Source organism: Ochotona princeps, chromosome 17, assembly GCF_030435755.1.
Source record: "Ochotona princeps isolate mOchPri1 chromosome 17, mOchPri1.hap1, whole genome shotgun sequence".
NCBI lineage: Eukaryota > Metazoa > Chordata > Mammalia > Lagomorpha > Ochotonidae > Ochotona > Ochotona princeps.
Genome location: NC_080848.1, coordinates 9,592,934 through 9,618,311, shown reverse-complemented (window position 1 = coordinate 9,618,311; position 25,378 = coordinate 9,592,934). Strand labels below are relative to the sequence as shown.

The 25,378-nt window shown below is 44.9% G+C and overlaps 1 protein-coding gene across 1 annotated transcript in view; it reads right to left on the bottom strand.

The window, feature by feature from the left end:
• Positions 1 to 24,787, bottom strand: part of PRKCA (protein kinase C alpha) — a 378,435-nt gene extending 353,648 nt beyond the window's left edge. Inside the window, exons 1-2 of the mRNA XM_004592966.2 lie at positions 24,317 to 24,787; positions 22,054 to 22,085 (exon numbers count right to left, since the gene is read on the bottom strand). Of these exons, the coding sequence (XP_004593023.1) occupies positions 22,054 to 22,085; positions 24,317 to 24,489 (205 nt within the window). The 5' untranslated portion in view covers positions 24,490 to 24,787. The remainder of the gene's footprint in view (positions 1 to 22,053; positions 22,086 to 24,316) is intronic.
• Positions 24,788 to 25,378: the final 591 nt, after the last annotated feature.

Genomic DNA, 25,378 nt, shown 5'->3' with positions numbered 1-25,378 from the left:
AAATCATCAACAACAGTAACAAAAAATAAGCTACATAAGCACTGTTACACAGCAGCAGGTTCAGCCAACACTCAAAACTACTGCATCAACTATCAGAGTGTTGACTTGCATCCTGGTGGTTCCACTTTCAATCAAGCCTCCTGCTGATGCGTCCTTTGAGACAGTGGACAATGGTTCCAGCCTTAGATCTCTGTTACCCATGTGAGAGACCTGCTATAGGGGTTCCTGACTTCAATCTGACCCAGCCCTGGCTGTTGCAGTCATTTAGGGTGCATACCAGCTTTTCCTCTGTCTCTTTTCTCTCTATTGTTCTGTCTTTCAAGTAAACAAAAATAATAAACAATAAATATTACATACATATGCATATAGTTGCTTTAAATAATGAGCTAGAATGTATGCATATTTTATGTCTGCAAGCCTGTTTCCATTAAGGGAAAACTGTAGCAATACACTTTATAACCAAGAGGTTCTGCTAACACAAGTTTCAGAAATTCACTTCCCACAAAGATAACACAGGCATAGAAGAGACAAAAACACTTTAATCAAATACTCCCATTCTCCCCTGAATGTTCCAATCCCACACTTGTCACCCAGCTACCCAGCAGGAGGTCATGCGGCCTACTTTGACCAATGAACCATAAGCAAAGGCGTCCTTTCTGAGCTGACTCAATGAACAAGCCCTCACTCCTCCCCAGCTTCTTCACCCAGGGGCCTCAACTTCCAGATGCTGAGATCCTACACGTCTGGGTGAAGAGTACTCATGCCAATTCACTGGGAAGTAAACAGCAAAGGAAAAGTAAACCCTCTCATACGTCAACCCACTGGGATTTGGTGAGTAACTGGTGGCTCTGGTGAATAATTTCGGCAGCCCCAAGTAACACAGCAAAAACATGAAAACATGAAATTCAAAAGTAGCTGCAACCACGTGGAAAGCGTGCCAGGTGCATAAAGGAATCCTCAGAGGTTAAAGAGAGAGACGCAACAGGTCCTGTTTATACTTCAGCATGCAAGAAAGTAAGGAGACCACTGGACATACCTTCAACCCAAACTCCCAAGACCAGACACAGCAAGAGCACACAACAACCTCCTCCCCGTCACACAAGTCCACAAAGCAGAGTGCTATATGCTTCGACAGTGCTCTAACACCCAGTACCTGCACATCACCCCACATCCAAAACACTCCAGAAGAGCAGAGGGTAAAACCACAGGCAAGCAGCTTCCTCCTTCACTGCCACAGGGGTGCCCGCAGGTCAGAACCCATCCATCTACTCCTGCCAGCCTCATCCGTACCACAGACAGATAAGTAAAAAATTGCTTTTCCTGTGCTATTTTAGAGTCCATCTTAACTAATTTATAAAATTCAATGATCTAGTTAATGTCAGAACACATGAACTTCCTAATACCTCTTTTTTTCTACAGTCACCCCGAGACCTTCTTAAAATACTTGAAAAATGGAGCTGATTCTCTAATACAATAGTCTAGCTTAATACAATCTCTCCCATACATTGGCAAATGCTTGCATGTCTAGCATTTATCCATTTGATCTTCTCTGAAAGGATGAGTAGATATTATAGCTGTACAACTCAGAAAGGACAATAGGAGAAGTCCTTTTACGGATACAAATGTCCTGGCTGAGAAAAACAAAGGCAGAGGGACAACCTCACCGTCACACTGACATCTCTGAGGAAGAAGTTGATCTCCCCAAGTGGCTGCCTTCTGTATGAATCCCCAAGAGGCAGTGAAAAGAAGGGCCTGAGTATGACCCTTCAAGAGACACTGAGTGCCAGATCTGTGAAAGAAGGAACTTCATTCTAATCTTCTCCCTTCATCCTAAAAATAGGAAATCAGGTAACACCATCTTCCACCTGACTGATCGATCACAAACACAGGCCCAGGAAGCCACCTCCTCAAAGACAACTCATGGCATGAAATCACGAAAAGTCATGGGATGGGTTCAATGGCCAATCCCAGCCACAATCCAGAGGACTTCGCTCAGACAGTTGCCATTGTATTTCCTTTAGTCTTTGCTGTATTACAAAGAAGCTCCAACTCCACAGGCCATCAAAACAGTCACCTCACCTATGGCGACTCAAAACATGCTCAGCTTTCCTTAAACTTCATTTCCTGATTTTCTCCCTGCCTTGCTGGCTTTCTCCTGGCCTTGTTGGCCACTTGCTACCTCCTCCTTTGCAGACTCACTCTCCAGCAGGTTACCATCCAATGACTGGCAGTCTGCCATTCAGCTCTCTCCCCAGGCTCCACAATCCTTGCCATTCATTCAGTCTGATCTACAAGCCAGTGATTTCTCCCCTAGACTCTCCAGCCCTGGCTACTGCTCTCAGGTCCTGTACCTATATGAAGCTGCTTTTCATCCCCTCCTTTCAGAGACCTCTGGGACACCTCTCACCCTGCAGGTCCAAAGCCATGAGGCTTCCCCCAGCACTCCACGCAATCATGAGTTGCATAACCCCTCTGCATCCCACATCACCAGCACAATATCCTGCTAATTCCACCTCCTAAATACATCCTGGATTTGTAGACATTTCTCCACTACCACCTCACCAGCTTCAGGAACTAAATCTCTCAGCAGAGCAAGAGACAAGACTTCAAAACGGGCTTCTCTATGTTCTCTATCTAGTTCTCATCAGCTCTCCATGTAGTAACGGGAGGCATGATCCTGTCCTGGGAACCTCCCTGATCAAGCCACCCATCCCTGAAAGGCTGCCGGAAGATCCTCAGGCCCTTGGCCTAGAGGACTAAAATCTTCAACTTGGTGGGTCACCTGCAAGGCAGAACCTACTTACCTCTCTCCAGCCTGGTCTCACCCCTCAGTGCCCTCCTTCCCTGGAGAACACTCCAGCAATCGGGCCCTGCTTCCCTGAACACACTCTCCTTCAGAGCCTTTGTGGGCTCTAGTTTTTGGTGAAGAAGGCTCTTCCTTTCTTCTTCAATCAGTTAATTTCTTGCCATCCTTTAGAGCTCATTCAAATGAGCTGGGATGTTCCTGGCCTTCCTACCAAGTTGAGCCCCTTTGCTACACACTGTCAGTGTCCCATAGCTTTCTCCTTTATAACCCCACACAAAGTCTCTAGTTATGGGTTCTATACTGGTTAGTCTGGTGGCTACATGGCTTTTAGGTGGAACAAAGCAGAGGCAGTCTCAGCTTTGCTAGTCTGTATCTCCAACATCAGACAGGATGCCTGGCAGACACAGCAATGTTTTTACTAAAAAAAAAAAAAAAAACCTGAAAGTAGTCTCCTAAAATCTTAGACCTCGTTCTATATGAAGAAATTCTCCCCAGATGTGCCACTTTAACATTCACACTAAAACTGACTATCCAACAACTTCACATTCTGAAAAGATGAGTGATGAGGAAGATCAGAGCAAACAGGAAGAATGGACGTGAAGAGCATACAAACATGGATGAGAGAGTCACACAGCACAGATTTACAGGTGACAGAAACATCCAAACATATTGCTTATTTGCCCCTTCAGTGAATCTCCACGTATTGGACCATAGATCATGGACAAAATGTCCAAATACTGAAAAATACAAGGGCTGGGAAAACTTCAAAAAACACATCTCAAAGACACGTCTTAGGGAAGTGCCCTTGGCCATTCTGGGACAAGGTGAGCTTGTGACGCCACGCTGCATCTGTTCAGGGTAAAACTCAGTGTTACTAATCTCAGCAGCCTGGGACAGACAGACGGACACAACTCGGTAAGCACCAGTGATTCAGCTGATGCTGTGTGCTCCCAGCACTCCCCAACCTCAGAGAGAAAGTGCGAGGAAAACAAGACTCCTGGGAAGCACAGGGTTAGGACTGGGTGACCCTTTCATTAAATGGGAACCCGCCCCCATGCAGCTTTGAAACCTCCTCCATCTCATGTTTGCCAGATTTGATTGCATGTGCTTATAACAGCATCATACACTGGAAGACAGGAAATTAAAGCACATGTTCCTGCAAATACATTCTCCGTATTTTATTTGGAGGTCTTAGGAATAGGGGTGGGAGGGGGAAAGGTAAAACAACATCCAGATTCAAGTTGTACTTTAAAACACACAAATCCATGAGGAGTTTGCTTTCTGAAATATTTCCTTATGAAATGTCACAAAAATCCATGCCATGAATAAAATAAGATCTACATTCAAGGAGCTGGCACTGTAGTACACTTGGGTTAAGCAGTCACTGGTGCTACAGGCAGGCATCCCTCACTGAAGTGCTGGTTTGAGTCCCAGATGCTCCACTTCTGATCCAGCTTCCTGGGAATGTGCCTGGGAAGGCAGTGGATAATGGCTAAGGCACTTGGGTCCTTGTCCCACTGTGGGAGACCTAGATGGAGTTGCTGGCTTCTGGTTTGGGCCTGTCCTAGGCCTGACTGTTGTAGGCAGTGGAGAAGTGAACCAGCAGACAGAAGCACTCCTGCTCTATCTCTCTCACTTTGCCTTCCAAAGAAATAAATAAAACTTCAAAACATAACCCAATCACTTGGTCGTATGATTCAGCCAACTCTTAAACTCTCCGAGCCACCACCATAAAATAACCTATCCTTGTTTGGTTGTGAGGATTAAATGAGAAAATACATCGGTGGAGAGTGTTTAGTGCTGGTCCCACTGCAAAGTGGGTGCTCAGTAAATGTTAGAAACTCTGCTTATTCTCAGCAAACAGCATAGTGCATGGCAGCTAATGTACGCTGAATAATCATGAAGTGTGAAGACATCTGGTAGCCAAGTATAGGTGGAGGTCTTAGGGCTCTCACATCAACCATAAAACCTAAAACTTTATATGAAAGGCCAGCTTCCAAAGAGGGAAAGGAGAAGAGAGATGGGAGACAGGAATGGAAATCATTTTAAAGGTCAACTTTGCACAAATAGGATTTGTGCTTGCAAAAGCATGCAGTCCTATAAACTCAAAGTAATCCTAGGGCTCTCTAGCTAGCTCAAAGGATTGTAAGCGAGCTTTCAATAAATCACAACAACCCATCCCCTGGGCTTCTCCACACCCCCCTTTCCCTGAATTCTGTTCTCAAACAGTTTTAGGAATATTTGCATCCCGACTTTCTGCTTCCAACCTGACTCCCTCTCCCAGGCCTTTGTGGATACAGTAACCTGTGCTCCCATCATCAAGTATGCCAAGTTGAGCAAGGGTCATTATATCAGTCTTCATTACAGTTCCTGCCACACTGAGCATAAAGACATACCCCCAGTGTCTATCTTATTATTTCCTATTCAGATTTTTAATGGGAGGGGGGCCAAATTGATTATTGGGGTAATTGACCATTGGGTCAATACCCGGCTCAAATACCAGAGTTCACAACAAGATCTGGACACTTGTAAATACTGGCATGGGCCCAAGAAAAGTATAAAAAAGAACAAATAACAAATTACGGGTTACTTTAAAAAGAAAAAAACAACATAAAAGAATAGGGTGTGTGAGTGTGTGTAGTGTCTGTGGGTGTGAAGTAATTTTGGCTTAAGGCCAACACACAGCAATCAATGGCTTGGTTTGCATGAAGCTTTCAGTGATAACATTTTTCACAAAAAGTTTTCACTACCACATTTTTTTTTCAGAGACACTGCATTTCTGATAGAATTAAAAGAGGTCAGGTGGGAACAAGCACTGAGTAGCAGAGTAACTGAGACCTCCCAAGTGCTCACTTATCACACTGGAAGCCTCTCGGCTTTTAATACATGAATGTGCAGTGTAGATATGTAAGCCATGTTTATGCACATACGCTTAAAACTCCTTAGTAAGAGTAAACAGGCCGTCTCATTCTTACAATGCCCTCCTCTTCCGTGTTAACAGTGTACAGCACTGTAGACACACGGCAGGTCCGACTGCTTTAGCAAGCAGGAACAAACTCAGTCCACATCTTGTGTGCTTATTCTCTTTGCCCTCAGGTGTTCCAGGCGCAAAAATAACTTTAAGCCCAGCTTTGATTTCATGCTGAAAATTCAAAGATCAGAACAAAGTAAGACAATACATACAGTTATACTAGTGAGGTTTCACCAAGTGAATGACAACACAACAATTCCATGAGCAACTTTCTCCACCCTCCCCAACAGACAGACATGTACCCACACCTCTTACCCACAGGAACACTCAATGAAAACTGAAATTTGCATACGCATCTAATGAGCATACTGACTGTATTTAGAAAGGCCTCTGCTGATCTCATTTTCCATAAGTAGCACACATGTGTTTCCATGCTGCATACTGTGTACTCAAACAGTTCCCATAAACCAACTTCATTATATTAACCGTTCTCAGGTTTGGACACTCTGATGAAAAACATTCCTTGGTATGTTTTCCATAATAACAGATATGTAACCAGCAAGCATGTGAATTCACAAAGACATCTTCACAAACACATGAGCTCAGTTGATATGAGTTTAATCTATCAGATCTCTGTATCAAGCTACCAATTTGCAGAAACTACAAAGGAAAATGGTGAAACATGTTCCAAGCATATAATCAGTAAACTTCCACAGGCCCAAAAACCAGGCACTCCCTAGACAAATTATAAGGGAGAAAGTAGATAAAGAACAAGTTGCCAATTAGAAAAGATCTAGGGATATTTCCAGTGACTTTTCTTTAAAAAATATGCAGGATTACACTACAGTGTCTTTGGATAACCTACACAATGCTAAGGAAGTCAAGAAATGAATCTAAATCTCACAACTATGGTAACTCCGGCAATCAGGATGAAGTGCATGGAGGACTGACCTGGGTTGCAGTGCTGGGGCACATTCACTGAACCATTAACCTGTGGTATGTGTTTTTCTATATCTGTGCTTTATTTTACAATCAAAGCATCACAAAAAAATGAGTCAATTTTTCTACCTGAATGACATGCTAAAACTCAATGTAGCCACTAACTCCTCTTCCTTGTCAACAGTCACTTAGCTTTTACTTCAGTGAATTACAATGAAACACACACACGCACGTGCAGGCATACACACACACACACACCCTCAGTTCTACATTTCCAGGGCTTAATAACAAGACGGTGCCAGTGCCTACCACAATTAGACAAAATTCTACTGAACAGTACCAGCTAGGAGTAGAGAAAAGGTTAGTTTCCCAGATCTCTGGAGCTCCATGAGTTGCTAGTTCAACTCTGCTAGAAGGCCAAGCAAACACACGAGCTCGGTGGCCTCCAGTGGCTTTCAGGCTAACCTCACACATCAGGAAGACACTTGCCAGTGGGAATCCACATGAATTCATAGTGACAGCCATGCAGCCATGAAGTTTTTACAAAGGAAGTGAGAGTGTCCTCCTTTGTGATCAAGTGAAGGCAGCTGATTGATGCACACTTAGATATTCACATACTGCAGCCACACAATGCTGATCCAAATCTATTACCTCTGAGGCTGGGAGAGAGTAACTAAATGCAATATAAAACAACAGAACTGCTAAAAATTCATGAGGTTTGCAGTTTGTGGAATAATATTACACTCGTACTAATTTCCTGTTCTTATGCATTGTTCTATGGCAATATAAAATGTCTCCACTTGAGGAAGCTGAGTGAGAAGCACATGAAAAGTTTGTATTTTCCCCAGTTTTCCTGTGTCTAAATTAGTTCAAAATAAAATGTTCATTAGAAAAGCCATTCTTGCCTAACAATCTCTGTAAGTTAAGGGGAAAGAACCCCAGTTAGAGCCAAGGATGGCTCAATCACATCGGCACGAAATCTGGTCAGTACAAGTGTGAGTTCACAAACAATACCCAAGATTTCTTTTTCCAGGAGATTGAGCCAAATTGTTCGATAAGCACAGCCACTTTTTAAGGGAGGAAACAACTTCCAAATAACAGGCACAAAGCACCAACAATGGAAATCCCAAAACAACCACTTGCCCCTGGCACTTAAAAGTCCCCCTAACAAAATTTTCTGAAGACCATTCATAGACACGAGACAAGCAGCGATAGTTTCTGACTGTCCACAGAACAGCCGCAGGACAACTGTCCTCGGTTTCTAATTTTGGATGCGATTCAAAGATTCTTGGAGCAATACAGAATGTTCAAGAGTACTCGAGGGAAATTCAGCAAGGAAAAACAAGGAATTATCATTTGGGGCTAATTTTTACAGCAACTTGGAAATTGAGCATTTGAGGGGAAATATTTCCAAAGAACATTTAGAAGATTTTTATCTGTGCTTGGGATTATCTAGAAAACAAATATTTTATAAGGCATGGATAAATGGCTATGTTTAATTTGCTTGTAGATCTTTTTTTTATTTGTGTTTATTTTGTGTATCTGAGTTTCCAAGATCAAATTTTCAAATCAACAATGCTGCAACTATAAGAATCAAACTCTTTTGTATGGAGTTTGCACTGGTACCCAAAAGATTTCCAATTCTGAGTGGGATTATTGATACTGTTGAGATCAAAGTGCCAAATAAAACTCTATGATTATAGTCATTGTTTGAATCTACTTTAGAGGCAACAAAAACATGTACATTTGCAGGTTACAAATATTTATTTGTACATATATAATTTTAAGTAGTGGTATAAGAGTCAGCACTGGTGTAAGAGTAAAAGCCGACAAAAAACAAAGAATGTAGCTTTATTCTCAGAAGATACTGGTAAAATCTTAGACAGGCATGATTCAAAGAAAAATATAGAATTTCAAGAGTCATTTTCTTATTCATTAATTCTCATCCAATATGAAGTCCAAAGTCTTACACATCTGTAATATAATAATTTAAATATGTATATATTTGAAAAGTAGGATAGAAAATCAAATCACCCAAACACTAATCACTCCAATAATTTCCATAATTCATAAATCCCACTTCCATAATTCCGTAAGTAGGACAGAAAATCAAATCACCCAAAGACTATTCATTCCCACAATTTCTGCAACAGCTGAGATTTAGCCAGGACAAAGACCAGAGCCCACAACCCAATCTGGGTCTCCCACCTGGGCAGCAGGGACTCAAATAGTTGAAAACTCATCTGATGTTTCTTGAAGTATGAATAAGCAGGACACTGGATGAGAAAACAGAGCTAGAACTCAAACCTAGGCACTCTACTATGGGATGCGGGCACCACTGCAACTAACATCTATCCCTTAACACTGTATTTCAAAGTCTTTTCTATTACAGACTATTATTAATGAGCGAATTATGAAAGTCAAATGTGCAGTCAGTAAAACTCCAATTCTTCAGAACAAAATTCATAGTTATCTGTGTGGCACTGCCATTTTCCCAATCACAATAAAAAGGGAACTTGGTACCTGCTTTGTTTGGGGATTCCCCTTATGGTTGGTTGGTGAATTGGTTGGTTGGTTTCTACATACAGAAATTGTTGTGTAGAGACCTGCAGTAATTGACAACAGCACTTAAGACTTTAAAACTACAGAGTATGGGTTGATGCAAGGGTTCGTGAGCCTTCAGGAGGTGGGAGGGGGCACAGGAGGCACGTAGCTGGAATCCAGATGGTCACTCTCTTGTGTCAAGTTGACAGCAAATCCCTTAACTCTCATGACAAATTTTAGGTTGTAAGTTCAAACACCTCAGCTAGACGGTCTCCACAGTGACCTGACTCACTCTAAAATTAAAACAACACAGATTACTCCAACCTTGGGATTACAGAATTCATCAAGGGTGAGAAAGGGCAGTATCTGAATGCACATAAAATCTGATCACTAACCCCCATTTAAACCACAAGCATGATTTTATCACCTATGAATGTATCCTTTCATTCTGTTGTTCAGATGCTGTGCTATGCTGGGTCCCCCTAAAGGATTTGGTCCCCAGGGTGGCACTTTTGGGAGACGGTGGAGCCTCATGGGAGGGCTTGGCGCTGGTGACACACACACACTTCTCTGCTCCTGGTTCATGATGCGCTCCTCCACCATGCACCAGGTGCCAGGAGGCCTCACCAGAACTGAGCTGCCGCAGCTGTCATCCTTTGCATCTGCAAAGCTGAGCCAAATACATCTCTTTCCTTATAAAATTAGACCCCTTGGGTATTTCATTCATGACAGAAAGCTAAAGAACACAACAGAAGCGCTGCCCAGCTCTTTCTTAGGGGCCACAAGTTCTGCTCATCTAACATGAGTATATTCTACCACTCCTCCCCATCCCTCCCTCCCCCGCCAAAGAAATGAATTCTAGGAAAAGGTTCCACCTAATTTCAGGCTATTAGGACAAAATATATCCAGTGTCATCTACAGCTTGGTATTAGAGGGACACATGAGAAACACAACAAATGCCGAAGTTGATGCCTTACTTTATAATTCTGAAACAAAACTGGGACCTTCAATAACTGGGACCTTCAATAACTCCTCAACTCAAAGTGCTCCACATACAAGTGAGTGCTATCAAAATTAATATTATGAAAGCTCTGTGTTCTCTAAAGTCTACTTTAAGTAAACTATAAAACACTCAGATAAGTTTCAATACTGTACTTTAAATTCTACTTCTTTACTGGAAAATTGAACAAAAAGCTCAGAGCCTCAACATTATTCTTTCACAGCATTCCATTAGATTCATTTTGGAAGACAGCAAATGTTAAGCATATCAACTATTTCTGAGCTAATTTGCATCAACTTAACAGCCATTCAGCTCAGTACCAGCAGGTGCCATGGTGTCTGATGGTGTAATCAAAAAGGAAAATAAGGAAAAAGTATCTAGCAGCCCTAATCCCTAAACTTGAATTTCAACACTTAAAAAATCAGTCCTGAACCATTAATCACCATTTGACTTTTCCTTAAAGGCAGAGTTAAAAAGAGAGGAGGAGAGAAAGAGAGATGGGGGTTGTGGGGGAGGGGTGGGAGAGAGTGATTGATTTTCTATCCACTGGCTCACTTCTCAAAAGGCCACAATAGCTCAGGTCAGGCCAGGCAAAAACCAGGAGCATCTCTGGTTTCCCACATGGGGGTAGGGGCCCAAGCACTTACACTGCTTTCCCAGGCACATAAGCGGGAGGCTGGATTGGAAGTGGAACAGCTGGGAATTGAACCACTGCCAACATAGAACGTTAGCATCACAACAGGATTCACCTGCTATGCCACAATGCCAACTCCATCATTTGACTTTTAAGGCCATATATATGTGGCATAGAAACAAAATTAAAGCCTCACTTCAAAATTAAAACTAAGCTGCTATATTAATGAGTCACTCAGATTGCATTCCCCATGTACACACTTTAAGACAGTCAGTTTTCAGTGTATATGTAGATGTATACATTAATTCCACGAAAGAAATAAAGTGAATGAAGCTAATTTATGGACATTTAGCTTCCAGACAAATTTGAATGGATCCTAACAGACACATCCACAAGTGTGAGCCAAGCTTCTCTGAATCGCTGAGAGTTTTACTCCCATTACCACCAACATCATCACCAACCATACTTTATTAGAAAACCTGAGGGAAGGGAAAACAAATGACAGGAGGTGATGAAAAGAGATTGGCGCTGGGGCTGTTCAGCCCTAGACACTATAACACCGCTGCAATGGAAACACATTCACTGAATCTGCATGCTTTCACATCACAGCTCTGCTCTTCACTGGATCAGACTGTGTGACTGGGGAGAAGTAAGCAACAGACTCCCTGCCCCAACTTCCTCTCCTGCAGATAGCTGCCAGCTTCCCAGAGTGATGGCACAGCAGTAAGACCCTGCCACCCTTTACATGGGGTCTTTGAAAATGTCACAGAAAAATGCATTTTATGAAAAAGCTATGCATGGATTTCAATGTTTTTGCACTGGGGCCAGTGTTGAGATACAGCAAGTTATACCAGCACCTGCTGCATTTGGCTTCCCACAGGAGCATTGCTCAAGTCTCCACCACTCTATTTCCAGCCCAGCTCCCTTCTGAAGTGCCTGGGAAAGCAGCAAAGGATGGTTCAAATTCTTGAACTCCTACACCCACTAGCAAACTCAGAAGAAACTGGATTCAGGTGGGTCCAGCCCTGGTTGTTACAGCCAGCTGAAAAGTGAACCAGCAGATTGAAGATCTCCTCTTCCATTCTCTGCTAACTCTTTCTAATAAATTAAATATACTTATTAAAATTTTTCACCAAGATAAGCATTTTTAAAAGATTTATTGAAAAGGCAGAATCAAAGGGAGTAGAGGCAGAAAGATCTTCCACCTGCTGGTTCACATCCCCAGATGGTTGCAACAGCCAGAGCTGAACCAACCAAAAGCCAGGAGCTTCTTCCGGGTCTCCCACATGGGTGCAGGGGCCCACCACCTTAAACCATACTCTACTGCTTTCCCAGAAACATTAACAGGGGGCTGGACTGGCAGAGGAACAGCCAGCACTTGGTCCAATGAGATGTTAGTGCTGCAGGTGGCATCTTTACTTCCTATGTTCTAGTGCCAGAACCAATATATATTTTACGCAGCAAAGTCCTGGATGTCCAATGTGATGCTGTAATCAATATTACCAGCTTCCTTAGAGAAGTCCTTTGGAACAATGTTAGAGCAGCTTGCTTTTGAAAAGAGAAAGTTTTTCCAAGACACAACGTATCTTTCACAAGGAGACACATTGTGTTAATCTCCAATATTTGTTTTTCTCCGGAAAAACTGACATAATAATGAAAATAAAAAGAAGGCTCAAAAGGAAACAATGTTTAATGTGCAGAAAAATCTGCATGGGAAGGAAAGCAAGAGCAGCTCCCTTCCCACACCTTTCTCACACCTGTTCTTCCCCGGGAGCCGCCAGCCACAGGACCTCAGAGAACCTGGCCTCTCCTCCCAGTCTCTTTCTCACACCTGTTCTTCCCCGGGAACCGCCAGCCACAGGACCTCAGAGAACCCGGCCTCTCCTCCCAGTCTCTTTCTCACACCTGTTCTTCCCCGGGAACCGCCAGCCACAGGACCTCAGAGAACCCGGCCTCTCCTCCCAGTCTCTTTCTCACACCTGTTCTTCCCTTTGGGAACCGCCAGCCACAGGACCTCAGAGAACCCGGCCTCTCCTCCCAGTCTCTTTCTCACACCTGTTCTTCCCTTTGGGAACCGCCAGCCACAGGAACCTCAGAGAACCCGGCCTCTCCTCCCAGTCTATACCTGCCGTGCGAACCTGCTCATCCTCAGCCTTTGCTTTGCTTTATGTTACTTCCTTACCTTAGACTATCTGTCCCCAACTCTCCTAAGGAAATTCTACACACCCAACAGAGCCCCCCCAAAAAAGCCACCTCACAACAAAGCCAAACTACATCTCCTTCCTTCCCACAGGTTCTCCAACTCCTGTTTCATCCAGACCAGGAAGCAGCAATGAACAATCTAAACAATAATATTCTATTTTCTGAGTAATACGCAATATAATGAATGTAATATGTCTATCTTCTGTGCTCTGTGCAAAGCTGAGCCAGTGTGGCTGCAGAACAACACAGAACCGAGGTGTACAAATGTGACAAAACCTTCCACTAGAGAAAGCAAGAACATATGTACTACAGGTGGAGAACTCCTAACGTGAAAATTCAAAAGCCCAATTGCCCTAAAATGCAAAATGTTTTGAGTACAAAGTGTAAAAGTTTGGAATATCTTGGGTTTTTGTTTTTCAAGTTAGCAAAGCTGAATTGGTATATTCTATGCAAATAATCTGAACATCTTCAAGACCTGAAGTCCTTTCGGTGCCAAGGATTTCAGATACAAACACTCCACCTGCATTGAGTGGGATAACTCTCCATTCTTCAAAGCCCTCACCCTCAAATGGGAATGCTATGATCTGTGTGTGAGAAAGCTTTGAGGAAACAGAAACTTTGGGAGACAGCACAGCACACCACTTAACTACACCAGTACAGTGTCTGGACTCAGATCGCCTGGGGTTGAATCCCCAGGGTAACTTTAAAAGAGTTAGGACATCTCTAGAATAGCATGTGAGCCTATAGAACCTTATCATCACAAAAAATAAGAATATGAAAAATATTTAAAAATTTTAAAACTCCATAGTGTGAAAAAAAATTAAAAGAATTGAGCTGTTAAACCGATACCCTGATTGCCTAAGTTACCTTTAAACTGATTTTTAACATGCCTTCATATCCCATCTTTCCAATGCTCATTATTTATTTCCTACCTGATTGCTGGCGTCAGAAGCTACCAACAGATGAATTTTGTACAAATACAATGGAGCATTTTCATGTTTGGATTTTTAGATTTGGATTGCCCAATGTATAAAGCCTAACCAAACATTCCAGAACCTGGAGCTCTTCTTGTCCCAAGCTTTTCAGATAAGAAGTCTTCAATCTGTATTTCTCAGGATACCAAAAATAGAAATGTATACATTCTAGTGAGAGAGGAGACAAACGAGTGTAGGCACACAGATTAACGGTCCTTATTAATCTGACTTTGCAGACTTGTTCTTAAACAATTCTTATCTTGTGCTGACAATTAGTCCAATCGCTCTTCCATCCCATTCCTGATAGAAATCTATTTCCAAAAACCATTTTCTCCTTTGTATTATTTAAAGGAGGAGGATTGCTTAAAAATACTGTTTTAGCAATTTCCACCAGATTTGACTATTAATACCGTGCCAACACTGAAATGTTCACATCTAAGGGTAGAGTCTAATATGAGGTTTTCAGAGGCCGGTCAAAAACAAGACCTGAAATAAAGAGTTTGCCATGGAAACTCTGAGTGGCAGACGAGGAGGGAGAGGCCTTAAGAATCCTTTGTCATCAAGAAAGGTTGCAGTGTTTCCCTCAGTGACATCACTCTTTCCTTGCATGAATCTGGGCTTCAAAAGTACCAAAAAAGAAGTTTCCCCTTGGCTCTGCAGACTGTTTTCTGCAGAACTCATACAAAGCGAACCCCTGGCCGGGAGAAGCTTCACGGGCACTCATCTCTAAGACTGGAACACCACCAGCTCTTCTTGGCACACTCTCAGCAATAAAGCATCAAAAGTCAAAGCTCCAAAAAGCCTGGCCCGCAACAGTATAACACTTCATAAATATTAGCTTGTCTCTCATTTCAAATGAATAAGACCTTTAAAGTCATTGTAATTCAACTGTAGCCATTCTGCTGCCCCCCTGTCACCAGCACACTCTCGGCCATTCCTTCTCGCATCAGCCACGAAAACCTTTCAGGAAGTCGGAGCAGTGGCGACAAGCCGATGTGGGACCAGTGTCCCATGGGAGTGCTGGTTCATGTTCCACTTCCAATCCAGCTTTCTGCTATTGCCCAGGAAAGCAGGGGAAGAAGGGCCAAGCCCATGGAGCCCAGTACCCACATGAGAGCCCCAGAAGAGGCTGCTGGCTCCTACCTTAGGACTGGCCCAACTCTGGCTATTGCAGCCATTTGAGGAGTAAGCCAGCAGATGGAAGATCTTTCTGTGTCTCTCCTTATCTCTGTAGATCTGCTTTTCAAATACAAATAAATCTTACCAAAGGAAAAAAAATCTTTAAGTTACAGGAAATTTAAAAATAACAGCATCAATGAAGCTGAATTACACGCGGGGCCTGACACAGCTGTTCACAACCTCACAGTAATATGGAACCCAAATGGCTATACCAAACATCGACTCTCAAAGCTAGTTAAAATGTTTCACCTTGTAGCCCCAAGAAATTCTCTCCTTCCTTCAATGGCCAGCGATGTGCTCATTTTATTTGCATTAATAAGATTCTTCCCTAATACTTGGACACGTTTCTAGAAAACAGAGTCCAGCACCGTGATGTAGGGGGTAAAGCCGCCACCTGTAACACCAGCATCCTACAAGGGTGCTGGTTCGTGTCCCGGCTGCTCTACTTCTGATCCAGTTTCTGTCTAATGGCCTGGGAAAAACACTGGACAATGCCATGTGCCATCCATGTGGTGGACCTGGAAGTTCCTGGATTCGGCCCGGCCCAGCAGGAAACAAACTTAGTAGATGAAACATCTGTGTCTCAGTCTGACTTTCAAATGAATAAATCAATCTTAAAAAAAAAGTGCAAAGCCACATTAAGTGGTTTGTGGCTACTGTGTTATCAGATTTAGTATTACAGTTTATTGTAGATCCAAATTAGAATTTTGTGCTATTTTAAACAAATGCACATGACTTCAGAGAGTAATCATTCCAGTTTTTCTGAAACTGACATGGTGGCAGGGTGAGTTAAACCTCCACCTGTGGTGCCAGCATCCCACATGGGTATGGTTCATGTCCCGGTCACTCCACTTTCAATCCAGCTCCTTACTAATGGCCTGGCAGAGGAGGATGGTCTAAGGCCTTGGGTTTTGTACTCACATGGGTGAAGTGACTTCAGACAGGCCCAGTCCCATTTGTTGTAGCCATTTGGGGAGTGAATCAGTGGATGGAGGACCTCTCTCCCTCTTTCTCTGTAACTCTGGCTTTTAATAAAATAAACAAATGTCTTCTTTTTTAAAAAAAAAAAGTCATTTTTCTTAAACCATCTAAAGATTTCTCCAATTTAGTATAACTTTAAATGATCACACTCACATTCCCTGGAAAACAACACAGAGACTGCAAGCAAGCACAGAAGGGGTCAGCAAGCCTGAGAAGTTACATTTGCAAAATGCCATCAAGGCAGTGACATACCATGGAGCTGAAGAAAAGGAAAATGTCATCATTGCATGCCATCAGCGAAAGTAAACACTGGTCAATGTCTGCTTCCTATGAGGACGAACCACCACCGCGCACTGCAGCACCTGCTTCGGTGCGACACAGGTTAAGTGTGAGGAAAGTCATTACAGCACTTCCACATCACGGACCAGGAAAACAGCAGTGACTCAAAAGGCCATTCCTCAGGAAGCACATCTTAACAAGCACACAACACTGAAAGGGAATCCCCAAGGCTGGTTTCAGCAGAGTGTTTCCCCTTGCTGTAAGTACTCGTATGTTTTCTTCAGGGAGAAACAACTGCTGGAAACAGAAAGCTGTGCTGACTCCCTACCTCCGAGGCACTGTGTCTGTCAGGCTTTCCTGACCACTTCACCTTTGAGAGACATGACCCGACTGCAAAACAGCCAGAGTTTCAAATTACTCATTCCTCCGTGCATTCTGCTGCTGTGGATGCAGTGTGAACCCTAAGAGTTCACCCTCAGTTCACATCGCTTTAAATTGGGGAATGGGAGAACCATCAGAAATGGGACGCCAGGATGCAGGCTCCTGTTGTGAAGACATAATAAGGCCAGAAAATCCTGGCATCAACCTGGAAAGTCAGAGGTCAGGAAAAATTGACAAGGCGGCCAATCCAGTGCAAGGGGAGGAGGAATCAGGCCAGCCTCACGATTCTGTCCAACTTGGACCTCGGCCCCTTCCACCTCTTGGCACCTCATGTTGGCACTTCTTGGCCCCCAGGGCCCCATGGCAGATGAGGACAACTGGACATCCCCTGATGGAAGGCTGCCCGTGCTATCTCCATAGTCGCCTTCCGCTGAAAGGTCACCCTCCCTTAAAGTCACTGTGGTTCGCCAAGAGGAGACCCTTCTTACTGTTTTGTTATTCCTCCTTCAAGCACCAGCTTTCATTCTTCCAGAAACAGTATGAATCCCCATCCTGCTCGAGTGAGCCAATGGAGGAACAGACCCAAGATGAAATGCCATCCAAATGGGCGAGAGAGCTGATTTTTCTTTTTAACACAACTACTGAAAAACACAGAGCGTCAGTTGGAGTCACAGGTTGAGTACAAGACACAGAGTGTTCCCAAAAGGAAAATGACTCAAGATTCTAAACTGCCTCGCAATGGCATTACCGTGAGGCCAGGCGTGGGCGTCCATTGCCCGCAGGCCCCTCACAACCTGGCACTGACTGCTCAGGGCCACAGGCACCAGGAGATCACAGCTACTAGGAGGGGTTACTTCTGAAAATGTCTCCATTTAGGGTGTCTTAAAAAGCCTGGCTAGGAGTTTGCTTTAATCTATGGTATTAGACAAAGGAAAAAGCATAGAAAGGGGGCAAAAAACATCAGGAAAACACACCAGGCTAGCCTACTGCAATAAACAAAGCAAATAACTGTTTGGCACTTAGAATAAGCAGGTCACATTTGGAAAGGTTGCTTCCACTACTGTAACTAGAGAAGTGCAGGGGTGTTGCTAACTGAGGAGGGAAAAAAAATCGAGTTGGCTCATTTCCCTTTCCAGCAGTGAAAGCAGGAGATAACAGTGTTTTTCGGCTCCACAGCTCCAGAGGAGACTATGTGAGCCACACAGAGGATCGCTAAGCCCCAGGATCACCGCTACTGGAAGCAACTGGTGAAGGACAGAAACCGCCAACCCAACAGACGTTCCAGACATGACAATTTCTCCCTGGTCCAAAAAAACTCTCTTTAGAGAAAAGGGAGCCAGGATCGGCTTGCTGCTCGTCTCCGGGATGAAACTGGGCACTGATTACATCCAGGAAAACCCATTAGGCCAAACATCAACAGGCAAATCCACATCTTGTCCCATGGGCATGGAGCAGGGCGACAAACGGACAGGCCCACCTTTGTCCTTGAGAACCCCAGGAGGAGGATTCCATAGCCTCCGGGTGTGCCTCACACTCTTCTGTCTCCCCCTAGCCTTGCAGGCCCTGGCTTTCATTATTTCAGGCTGCAAACCCTCACAACAGGATCCTGTGTTACTCACCCTGGTCAGATCAGTTTTCGGGGTTGAACACCTACACTGCAATATAAATTAGAATGCTACAGAGTCCATTAAGGCAAAGTGGGAAAAACCAAGAAACCATTCTCCAGGAAGACTTTCTTCTTCCACTTATGCTGCCTCTTGGGGAAGAGAGAGAGTGTGGGATAATCTTCATGCTTCACACACCTCAAATTACAACGCTTTCTAGATGGCATCACACTTCTCATACACATCCTTAGTTCTGAGGACTAAACCTCATTGACGACTTCAGTCCTCCTATTCTCATTTACCAGATAAAATTAGGACAAGTATTTTGAATCTTCAGCTATATGTTTACTACGGGATATGTCACACACTTTGAGTTCCTCTCAAGTTAAAAACAGAAAAAGAATACCTGCTATAGATAGTTTTATCTAATGACCAAAGAAACATCCTACATAATGGCAGTCAGAAACCACCTCCTTGTCAGGTGAGAAAATCCCAGCATACAAAAAAAGCAAAAAAACAATTGAAAACTCAGCTGTCATGTCTATGGTGGAGCCACACAGAAGAGGACACAAGGGTTGCCATCAAAGCCATGGACGAGAATGAATTGTTTTCCAGAAAGATACTCTACTAAAAACAGAACCAAATGAACAAAGTTAGAGAATGTTAAGAGAAAAATCCAAATAATCTAACGTGGTCAGCTGTTAAGACCAAGATAAACTTGGAGAGGAAAACCAAAATAGGAAACACCAGGAAACTACATATCTTAAAATACATTTCTAAAACTTTTATTTGACACAATAAGTGTCCATATTGCTGAAGTACAGTGGGACTTTTCAATATATGTATACGATGTATCCCAATCAGGGTAACATGGAATATGCACTGTGCTAGAAACTTTCAAAATCCCACTAGCTACTTTGAAACATACAGTCAGCAGCTGTCTATCACACTTATCCCATTGTGCTCCAGGGCATCAAAGTCATTCCTGATATCCAACTACACCCACTAACCCTCCTACTTCCATCTCCCTGTGCCCACGGTAACCATACTTGTATTTGTGGGATTAAAAGTTTCTCCATCTTCCTGCTCCCAGGATAACTATATTTGTACTTGCAGGATTAAAAGCATTGTCCTGAGCTAACAAAGTCTTCTAATTAAGTTACAACAAACCACCGATACAATGGATTAGCCTTTGCCTTCTCAAATAGAGATGATACTTAATGAACAAAATGCAACAGACAGCATGTTGCAAATAAACCTGTACTTGAAAATACTTTTGTGAATCAAAATCTATAAATACATTAGTGAAATTCATTAGATACAAAGTTTAATCTCTCGCCAAAGAATTAGATACAAAGTACATAGTCATTTCTCTGTCTGGTATATAAACATTGAATTTCAAATATCAGGTAAAATAAAGTCAGTCCCAGAGCAAATATAAATGGCTAAAACACATTTGAAAAAAAATGTTTAACCTCACTCATAATCTAGCAGATGGAAATTGAAAAAAGAAGTCCTTTTTTTAACTTCCTGATTGGCAAAAAATTATACATTTTATATATGCCAACTGGGGTCTTACTACTAGGCCACACACCAGCCTCTTAATGAGGTTTTTGAAGTTCCCCTCGTATATTGAGAAAAAAGTGTGCAAGTTGCAAAATGATGCAAAGTCATGAATCCTTCTGACCAACCAGGTACCAGGTGTGTGAATGTGGCAGTGACTGAATGGATGCCTTACAAAGCAGCTATCCGTGGATATGGGAAGAGACAAGGGGATACCATTTCACTTTTTATACTATGCATTTTTAAATGTCCATCAGTGTCACTTTGATCATTTAGGTACAGGAGTTGCGCTGACATGAGACTGCTAGTCTGCAAATCCACTGGGAGTTCAACAGCTGCTCTCTGGGACTCTCGTGTAGTCTAGAACCCTCGTGTAGTCTAGAACCCTCGTGTAGTCTAGTAACTCGGCTACTCTGATTCACACACAAATCCTGTTTGAAGAAGCAGCTCTGAGAGAGACCAGTGACATTCTGGATTCTTTTCATGCAGAAAGGGAAATGTTTTTAAGACAATATGCTCAATTTCTTCTGGAGATGTACTATCATTTTGGAAAACTGGCAACTGGTGTTTTGGGTTTTTTTTTTTTTTTTTTTTTTTTTTTTTTTTTTTTTTAGTCAGTTCTCCTAGGTCCTCAGCCAAATGGAAAAAAGAAATCAAGAAAAATAACAATGGATGTGAATCATATTAGCGAAAAATCGTATGTATTGAACATTTCACACCTTTTAACTGTCTAACATCACATCCAAGTCTGGATCCAATTCTCACCAATTAGATTCAGGTGCACGACTCTAGGCAGTGACAACAGCAAACATTCCCTTTGGTGCCTTAAAGAAACAGTTGCATACCTCCTTTCTTCCTCCTATTTTGGAAGAAATAGGTCTTGATTCCCAAAGGCGACTCTCAAAACGATTTACTCAATAAGGGCTGTATTAGTGCATCTCAAATGAAGACAGAACATTAATGAATCACATCACAGAAAGGCCCATCGGAAACGATGTACAGAGACCACCTTTTCTTGAAATGTTCACAGATTCAAACTTCTTAGAAGGTAACCTCCAAGCACAATTTCAAAGTTGTAAAATTCAGTGCACACGCAGTGCCTCTGTCTCTCTAAGTTACTTATTAGACGGTGTTTGGATAATACTTTCCAGGCTACAATGTACTTTCCACTTGCCCTAATAATAAACCTATCCCCAGATGGGACGCGTAACAAAAACTAAATAAATACAACATAGACAATTCGTGGCAGAAGCAGAAATGAGCTAGTGAACCAGTGACAATTTCACAATCCAGAAAACTGTTTTAAAATAGGATGGAGAGTTTGAAAAGACATCTGATGTGTGTGAAACACAGCTACAGGTCAGAGGACAAAACCAAGGGGTTACTTTCTGGATGCAACACAGTGTTGTATCCATTGTCAGATAGTTAAGAAGAAAGAAAAGTGTGCCTGCCTGTCATGCTGCAATCAGTCATTACTGCATCATTGACATAAATCCCTAACATGCAATCTGTGCTCTGGATGACAATTGGCAATGCCAACAAAACCCAAAAACCCCTTACTGGAGTAACGTAGGGCCTCAAATGAGGTGCGCAGTAAGTCCAACCCAACACAGAAGCCATAGAGATAAAGTACAAAAAACAAAGAGGAAGAACAAGAAAAAAAAAAGTCACATGAATACAAAGTGACTCCTTTTTTTTTCCTCAACACCCACACAAAGCCAGCAGTTTCTGACAAGAATGTTCTCAGCAAAAAATAAAATTACAGCATTTTTTTTTTAATGAGAAAAAGGCAGCTCTCTACGTCAATTACTAGACAACACTGTTCCGTGTTTTAAAAGGCCCAAAGGTATGGCCTTCATATTTCAAAATATTCTCTAGATAACAGTATTTTTTTGGATCACCAAGGGGAAAAAAAAAGATGACCAGGAACACATTTCCTGTCTGGAGGGCTTACTTCATGACGTACTTGAAAATAAAACCCAATGGGGCAGCTTACCTTGGCACTGAAAGCCTTGCTTTCCAAACCCCCTGCAAAACAGAAATGACAATAACACAGCTTAACAATCTGTGACGGACAGCATGTGTTTAACAAGTTATGCGACAAAAGGTGCTACAGAGGTAAAGGTTTGTACTTCACATCCAAGAAGTTGATAGGAATGGTATGCCTTTGCTTCTAACAAGATCACTGTACAAATTCAACTTGGAAAAAAGTCTGTCCCACTTACAAGTTACTTGTCAATTCTTTACACTCTTACTGACATTTCAAAGTAACAAAAAAGGACGCCCTGGGGTTGGAGGTGGGTCCTAGAGATCTACTGAAAATGTTTCTTCTCATAGAGCACTTATGCAGTTTAGGTGAATTGTGTCAAAATTTGTCCAGTAGCCCCACAGCCACTTCTCACATTTAATGTTGGCTTAAGGGACCAGCCTTTATGAAACAGTATCCCTGCTGTTTGCCTTTGAGACTATCACGATCTAATTATTCACGAGAAACAGCAGCATCCGAAGCAGGTGCAGAGGGATCAACGTGCCTGACTTGGACATTCAACTGCATCTCTCCGCTAGGGATGAACTACACAGACATCCTCCAGAGCTGTGAGCGCTTCCTTTACGTAACACTTGAAACACATAAAGTGCTTCACACACACGCTGGCTTAACTGAGGGGTCTCTCCCCCCGCCAAAAACAAACAAACAAAAAAAGCTCAAATCCAAATAGTCTTAAAATAGCAGCACTTTCAGCCTGAGGTACAACTAGTAAAGCAAAGACCCACAGAGGCAATGATGCAAAAAGTGCAAAAAATCAAAAGCAAGTGCAAGACCCTTCCCTGATGAGCTTCACAGTTAAGGGGAGAAGCTGCAAGGTGCGGGGATGGTGGGGGGAGGTGGGCTTTATTGTCCACTTTACGGAACACCTGGGAACTTCAGTGTCTCATGGGTTCCAGCCTTGGGGCAGTGACAGGGGAGAAACCAGACCTAGCCTGAAGGCGTTGCATGCAGGTCTCTAACTTACCTACTTCCCACAAAGTCATCGCCTGCAGCCCCTTCCCCTCAGTGCAATCTCCCAGCTGACTCTAAACTGAAGACCACCACCACCACCTTCACACACACCCCCATCACACACATACATACACACAAACACCCCGCAGTATCTGTTCTGGGCCCCGACGCTTCAGAAACTTCAGCAGCCTTATCTAGAATTCCCTCCAGCTGTGAGCTCCTCAGGCTGAGGACGCAGGCAGGCGGACCCGGGAAACCCTTGAGAGGTGGAGGTGCTTTACAATCAGCCCGCTCTTCTCCACGGCTTTCTACTCAGGGGCACCACGTGCAATGACTCGGATCCCCTGTCATGCCCCCACCCAGGTGTGACGGAACTAAGACTGAGCCCTCCAGCTATGGTGCACCCCTGGACCCCCCCACCCCGCAGATGCCGGGGCACACCCACAAACAAAAAGTGGAGGAGTCACGGGGTCCTGCTGTTCCAGATCCTACCCTAGCATTTGGGGGGTGAGAGGTAAGGACATCACCGACACTTGAGAATCCCAGACCCCTGACCTAGGGGATCCTTCCAGCCCATCAATTCTCCCCCACAGAGCCCTCCAAATGAAGAGTAGCTGTGATCACTGCAAATTGCGTTAACTCCGACACCTTTAGCCACGGCAGTTTGTGTTTTGTTTTGTTTTTTCTTAAATAAGGCCTCTGTCCTCATCAGCGGGGTTACAGGTCTAATCTGGTGTGTTGACAGGGTCTATTTTAAAAGACTCCCTCTGCCTTTCTGCCATTCGCCTGCTCGGCTCGCTCGGCCCTCCCCCCCGCCGCCACAAGCTTCCAACAGTTTGCTCGCTCGCTGCCTCACTCGCTCTCTCCCGGGCTTCCAGTCTCCGCGCGCCCAGCAGATCCTGACTCCAGGAGACAGGGACCCGAGGCTGCAGCCGAGGGCGAGCCCGAAGGAGGCACAAACACACGCCCCCGAATGCGCCCTGCCTGCCGGCCAGCCGGCCAGAATGCTTGCTTCGCCACCCCGGCCGAGCCGTCCCCCGGGGGAACTCTGCGCCGCGGCGCCCTGCCCTGCGCCAAGCCCCCGGGCCCACGGCCGCTCGGCGGGCTCGGCCAAGGGCGGGCTGCCTGGCCCGGCCAGGCTCCCCCTCCGGCGGCAGCGGCGCGCGCGGGTGTGCCGGCCGGGGCGAGACTTGGGACTCCCCTCCGGCTCTCCCAAGTTCTCCGAGGGCGGCGGCGTTCCATGCGCCCCGCGCGCACCTACCAGATGAAGTCGGTGCAGTGGCTGCAGAAGGTGGGCTGCTTGAAGAAGCGGGCGATGAATTTGTGGTCCTTCACCTCGTGCACGTTCTTCTGCCTCAGCGCCCCTTTGCGGGCGAAGCGGTTGGCCACGTCCTGAGACGCCGTGGAATCGTTGGCCGGGAAAACGTCAGCCATGGTCCCCCCCAACCACCTCTTGCCTCCGCCGGGGAGCAGCAGCCGGCGAGGGCCGGGGTGGGCGGGCGAGCCGGCCGGCGGAGGAACGGGGCCGGGCGACCCCGGGCAGGGGGCTGAGGCGGCTGCGCGGAGAGTGGAGCCGGCGCGGCGCGGCGCTGCGCTGAGCGGAACCGGAGCCGCTGGCTCGCTCGCTCGCTCGCTCGCACACTCGCTGGCCCGGAGCTCACTGACAGCCCCGGCGCCCGGCGCTCGCGCTTCCTACTCGCGGTGGCGAGGTGGCCCGGAGCGGCGCCGCCCACTGCGCATGCCCCGAGTGGCAGGGCCGCCGCGCGGGCTGGAGACGCGGCGCGGGCGCGCGCGGGCCGGGGAGAGGGGCGCGCGCAGGGAGGCGCTGCCCTGCCCAGCGCTGCGCGAACGGGCGGGACAGCAACGCTGGAGCTGTGGGCGCCGCTGCGCAGCGCAGGGCAGCCTGGAGAGGGAAGGCTGCCGCGGCCCGCCAAGAACTCCCGAGTCTGGGAGCTGAAGAGGAAGCCGGGAGGGGCGGACCGACCGTTCTTTGCCTTTCTCTTTGCGTCCGGCTTCCTCCTCGTCCTTCTCTCCGAGCTCCTGCCGCTCTACTCTAATCCTCTTCTGCTCCGCTTGCTTGGCCTGCTCCTCGCGAAGCCCAGAGTTCCGAAGTGGGGCTCCCACCTGTCCGCCCGGTCCTTCTCCCTGCGCGCTCAGCAGGTGGATGGCCTCCTTCGCGTCCCCCTAAGGTGCCATGGCTGTGCTCAGTCAGCTCCTGCTAAAGTTTTTCCTGGCTGACAAGTCCGATGTGTGTCCCCCAAACCTGCACGCTGTGCATAGATGGCAGGAGAGAGGCAACAGCTTTTAGTAACTGGGCCCTGAC